At 34.6% G+C, this 5,979-nt stretch overlaps 2 protein-coding genes across 2 annotated transcripts; both read left to right on the plus strand.

Moving 5' to 3' along the window:
- Window positions 1–1,028: 1,028 nt before the first annotated feature.
- Window positions 1,029–1,871, plus strand: HELRODRAFT_172375 (hypothetical protein; the record flags this gene model as incomplete). Its single annotated transcript, XM_009019033.1, has 1 exon — window positions 1,029–1,871. The coding sequence occupies one exon, from the start codon at window positions 1,029–1,031 to the stop codon at window positions 1,869–1,871; it is 843 nt and encodes a 280-aa protein (XP_009017281.1).
- A 209-nt stretch (window positions 1,872–2,080) lies between these two features.
- Window positions 2,081–5,391, plus strand: HELRODRAFT_172376 (hypothetical protein; the record flags this gene model as incomplete). Its single annotated transcript, XM_009019034.1, has 2 exons — window positions 2,081–2,585; window positions 5,255–5,391. The coding sequence occupies 2 exons, from the start codon at window positions 2,081–2,083 to the stop codon at window positions 5,389–5,391; spliced, it is 642 nt and encodes a 213-aa protein (XP_009017282.1).
- Window positions 5,392–5,979: the final 588 nt, after the last annotated feature.

Genomic DNA, 5,979 nt, shown 5'->3' on the forward strand with positions numbered 1-5,979 from the left:
CCAATAACACGCATTCATAAGCTCTCGCACTGATACACCAATCTAGAACACCAATAATTAAATTTACACACCAATACTTAAATTTACACACCAATACTTAAATTTACACACCAATACCTAAATTTACACACCAATACCTATATGTACACACCAATACCTAAATGTACACACCAATACCTAAATTTACACACCAACACCTAAATGTACACACCAATACCTAAATGTACACACCAATACCTAAATGTACACACCAATACCTAAATGTACACACCAATACCTAAATTTACACACCAATTCCTAAATTTACACACCAATACTTAAATTTATACACCAATACTTAAATTTACACACCAATACTTAAATTTATACACCAATACCTAAATTTACACACCAATACCTAAATGTACACACCAATACCTAAATGTACACACCAATACATAAATGTACACACCAATACGTAAACATACAAAGCAATACACACACGCACACACATACAAATAGACACACACGCATATACACTCATTTGTTTCTTTTATTTCATCCATCAACATTGTTTGTATGACTCGCGGCGCTTAATATTACATTTACTGATTAATGTTATTATATATTTATGTTAATGTTTTTTATGTTAATGTTATTAATGTTAATGTATTATTGTTAGTGATTTTTCTATTAATTCTATAGTTATTTAATATTAATGTTTATATATATATATATATATATATATAAACATCGTCCTCATCGTCCTCATCATTGGCTAGAATCAACTGATTTTAATTTTAAACCAATCCTATATAGCTGATTTTGGTTCTTATTTAAATCAGTATTCACTAAATTTTTAAGATTTTAAATACTGAAAATAATTGTAATGAAGTTAATAATAATAAAAGTGATAATAAAAATGCTGTAATAATACTTAATCAACGATCACCTCGACAACTGTGTTGTTGTGCCTGGATATTTTGTTTTGCTGCAAAAGATCATAAATAGTTTGGTTTATTATTTTCACTGTTTGCCTGTGAAGCATTATGTCTAAAGATACACGTTCGACTACTAAAGGCATCAAAAATGGTGTTAATAGTGTTACATGCTGTTTTTGTGATTATGTTCCGCCTGCAGAAAGTGTACCTAAAGACATTCTGCCTGCCATGAACAACTGTAGAAATCTCAGATACATTTGCGATGGTTGCCTCAGGTCTTTCGATGGTTTGAAAACATTGACCAAACCAATTCTGGATAAAAATGATGAAATAGAATTGGAAATTAAAAAGATTTCTGAACATACAACCGCGTTATGTAAAGATTTTTGCGAACTAAAGCAATTGGTAGTAGCAAATGGTGATAGGTTGAACCAGATCAACAGCGTCGACAATACGCTCGATAAATCCTTTGACAATTTCAAGCAGCAGATGAATGAATCTTGGACTGGTATAGTCAAACAGGGTATCGATGCGGTTAAAAATGACGTTAAGGTTGTGCAGCGTACCCTCGAAGTGGTGAATACTATCAAAGAGAGAGAAAACAACGTCATTATTTTCAACTTAATTGAATCTAATAGAAAGGACAATGATTCAGTTTCTGCTATTTTGCGCTCTCTCACTGATAACTCTATCAAGGATGATGATATTTTAAGAGTCACCAGACAAGGGAGGAAAATTGATGATTCCAAAACTCCACGTCCAGTTATTGTTAAATTCGCCAGTTTTGTCATCAAAAACAGAGTCATGCGTAGTATTTCGAAAATTAAGTCTCTCGAGGGTGAATTCAACAAAATCAAAATCAGTCATGATCTAACACGTGATCAGCGCGTTGAGCTGCGAGAATTGATTGCCGAAGCTAAAACTAAAGAAGCTAATGATGGCCATTTTTAATACAGAGTGAGGGGCCAAGTGGGACGCTGGAAAGTAGTAAAGCTTCAAAAAACTGCAGTTATCTAGTATTAAATTTTGGTCTTCTTAATATAAGGTCTGTTATAGCAAAGTTTAATGTTGTTTATCAATTGTTATCTAGTGGATTGGACATTTTCCTTTTGTGTGAAACGTGGCATGGTTCTCCTGAAGATCCTTCTATTCAGTTGGCCATGCCGCCAGGTTTTAGTTTCTTGCATGTGTTGAGGCCTCATGATCCTTACCATGGTGGTCTTATTGTTTTTTTCAAGAAGATGTTCAAGGCCAGGAAAATTGAAGTTCCGGTTTTTCAGACCTTCGAGGCTATTATAGTTGAATTTTTTTTTGAGCGTCGCAAAGTTTTTGTTTTTGGTATTTACAGACCAGGTTCAAAATTGGTCACATCATTGTTTTTTGGTGAGCTGACATCGGTATTAGAACATTTATTTGCATTGGGTGATGGTTTGATAGTGGCTGGGGATTTTAACATTCATATTGAAAGGCCTGGTGATACACACTCAATTAATCTGCTTGAAATATTTGATTCGTTTCAGTTAACAAACGTGGTTAATGAGCCTACCCATAACTTGGGTGGCACACTTAATTTAGTTGCGTCCACTCCTGATATTCCTTTGTCTAATTGTAGAGTGGATCCCAGTGGTGGCAAACATTTGGACTATCGGGAGTCGTTCACAAGTGGTTCGTGTCGTACCTTGCTGGTCGTACTCAACAAATTTTATTCAAAACAAATTTGGCAGCTGTCGATGCTTTGTCATACGGTGTACCACAGGGTTCCGTCTTAGGTCCCATTCTCTTTTTGCTTTATACAGCAGATGTCTACACAATAATTGAGTCGTACAATTTCAGGTTTCATGCATTTGCTGACGACATCCAAATAATAGCCAACTCCTCTCCCTCGTCGTTTGGTGATGTGGTCGATGATTTAGTATCGTGTTTATCAGCCATTGATGTTTGGATGATGGGGCACACATTAAAGTTGAACCAATGCAAGACCCAGTTTTTGCCTGTGGGTACATGGCAACAAGTGAATGGAGTGGGTATCAACACTATCAGAATAAAGGAATCTGTCATAGAATTTTGTGCGTCAGCACGAAATCTTGGATTTATTTTTGATACAAACATGACAATGCAATTGCACATAAAGTTGTTGTTGAAAGAATGTACTCACTTGTAGATCGATTATTGCAACAGTTTATTCTACGGTTTACCCAAAAAGTATGTTGCACAGTTACAATTAATTCAAAATCGGGCTGCCAAGTTGTTAACTGGAGGTTCATATTTTGATCATGTTACCCTATTCTCTTCAATCTTCATTGGTTGCCCGTTCAACAAAGAATTGTCTTCAAAATTGCCCTACTGGTGTATAAAAGCATTAATGAATTAGCGCCGAAATATTTAATGGATCGAATTGTTCCAAGAAATGCACCGTTACAGTGTCAGAAGTTACGGTCAAACGATTTAGATTTGTTAACAATTCGACAAACTCAGCTTGCTGTTGGTTGCAGAGATTTCGCTGTTATGGGACCGAAGATTTGGAACAGTTTGCCGGTTGACTTGCGAAATCGTGGGTTGTCAAGCTAAAGAACCATCTTTTCAGACAAACTTTTCATGATATGATTTGATTGAAGTGAAACATTTAATCAACTTTTGCATTAGCGCATTTAATCAACTTTTACATTGTTAGCGCCTTTGAGAACAATAAAGGGCGCTTTATATATAAATAATCTAATAATAATAATAATAATAATATATATATATATATATATATATATACATACAAAATATATATATCTTATCATTAATGTTATGTTAATGTCATATTATGTTAATGTTAGTGTCATTTTTATTGGTAGTCATAATTCCTAACAAAATATTGTTGTTAACATAAATTCTAATGTAATTAATTAATCTATATTAATAATGTGACGTCATAGCATGTCTATTGTATTTGATTTTACGCCGCTACTCGCTCTATTCGCTTCAATTCACAACTCTCATCTAACAACAGTCACCAGGACAATGCTTCTTATTATTATTATTGTTGTTGTTGTTGTTGCTGTTGTTTTTGTTGTTGCTGTTGTTGTTGCTGTTGTTTTTGTTGTTGTTGTTGCTGTTGTTGTTGCTGTTGTTTTTGTTGTTTCTGTTGTTGTTGTTGTTGCTGTTGTTTTTGTTGTTGTTGTTGTTGTTGCTGTTGTTGTTGTTGTTGTTGTTGCTGTTGTTGTTGCTGTTGTTGTTGCTGTTGTTGTTGTTGCTGTTGTTGTTGCTGTTGTTTCTGTTGTTTCTGTTGTTGTTGCTATTGTTGCTGTAGTTATTGTTGTTGTTGCTGCTGTTGTTTTTGTTGTTGTTGCTGTTGTTGTTGATTTTGTTGGTGTTGTGTTTGTTGTTGGCTTGATCGTTTTACGGAAAATACAGAATTCTTATTTATGCATTGTTGTTTCGTTACAAAGTTATTTTTTATCGGAAATTTTCCAAGCAGATGGCTGATGGTAAAAGTGGAAGCTCGTGAATTTTCGCTAACCTACATATCGTGGCCTTCTAATTATCGACAGCCAAACCCTGACTCTGGCAGGAGTGCTACGTTCTAAAATTACCCATTTGGCAATGACTCAGTCAATTTTTTTCTACATTCTGATGTGGAAACGAACATCGAGAGATTGCTGTCGTAAAAAAGATATATAAAAAATGAATGAATGAGTGGATGGGATGGATGGATGGATGGATGGATGGATGGATGGATGGATGGATGGATGGATGGATGGATGGATAGATGGATGGATGGATGGACGGACGGACGGATGGATGAATAAATTCAATCAATCCTTCATTCATCCTTAACCCACTTTTATATTTTCTCTCATTTATTCTTTCGATCATTCGTTCGTTATTCATTTATTAATCCATCAATTCATCCGTCCATCCATCCATTCATCCATCCGTCCGGCTATCCATTCAACGATACTTGCAAATTTTCCAATTAACACTACACATTGCCAGAGTAGGTAAACACTGCAATTTGTGTGTGTAGGTTTGTGTATATGTATATGTATGTGTGTGTTTGTATGTGTGTGTGTGTGGGTGTGTGTGTGTACGTATGTGTGTACGTGTGTGTACGTATGTGTGTATATATGTATACGTACGTATGTATTATGTGTGTAGGCATTTAATAGGTTTGCACAAAAAACAATACGAAACCGTATTAAATCCCATGGGGAAACATCGTCAAATGGCATTTATATTTGGCCAGCCGCCTGCTCTGCAATTAATAAATAGTAACTGTAATGATGAATGATGATGGTTAACGTGCACAAATATTTGCCTCTGCAAAAATTCGCTTCCGCAAAAATAAGCCCTTCCAAAAGTTTACCAATCAAAAATTGGGCCCCATTTAAAATGTGGCCCAACAAAAAATGGTTCCTTAAAAAGTGGGCCTTTCACAATTTGGCCTCCCCAAAAATTTGGTCTCACAGAAATTTGGTCTTCATAAAATTTTGATTCTTAAAAATTTTGCCTCTGCAAAAATTTTGTTCCCTGCAAAAAATGTGGCCCTTCAAGTATTTGGCAATTTTAATTAATTGTAGGGGGAAAAAAAGGTAGACATCATGAGAGATTGCTTGCTTTTGTACAAGAATGAATGAATGAATGAATGAATGAATGAATGAATGAATGAATGAATGAATGAATGAATGAATAAACGAAGGAATGAATGAATGAATGAATGAACGAATGAACAGACGAACGAATGAATGAATGAATGAATGAATGAGTGAGTGAGTGGATTCGATAGGAAGATGAATAGAGGAGGAGTAAGTAACAAGCATCTATTTGATGGATTCGAAACTGCAGATAAAAATTAATTTTTTTCCAATTTTAGCACCGCTGAAGTTTTTATTTAATATTAGACATCTGTATTTTTATTATTATTATCTTTATTATTATGTTATATCTAAATTATTTTTATTCTAATGATTATTATTATCTATTATTCACAGTGGAAGTAGTAGTAGTAGTAGCAGCAGCAGTAGCAGTAGTAGTTGCAGCAGTAGTAGTTGCAGCAGTAGTAGTAGCAATACTA

This window comes from Helobdella robusta, assembly GCF_000326865.2.
Source record: "Helobdella robusta unplaced genomic scaffold HELROscaffold_23, whole genome shotgun sequence".
Lineage (NCBI taxonomy): Eukaryota > Metazoa > Annelida > Clitellata > Rhynchobdellida > Glossiphoniidae > Helobdella > Helobdella robusta.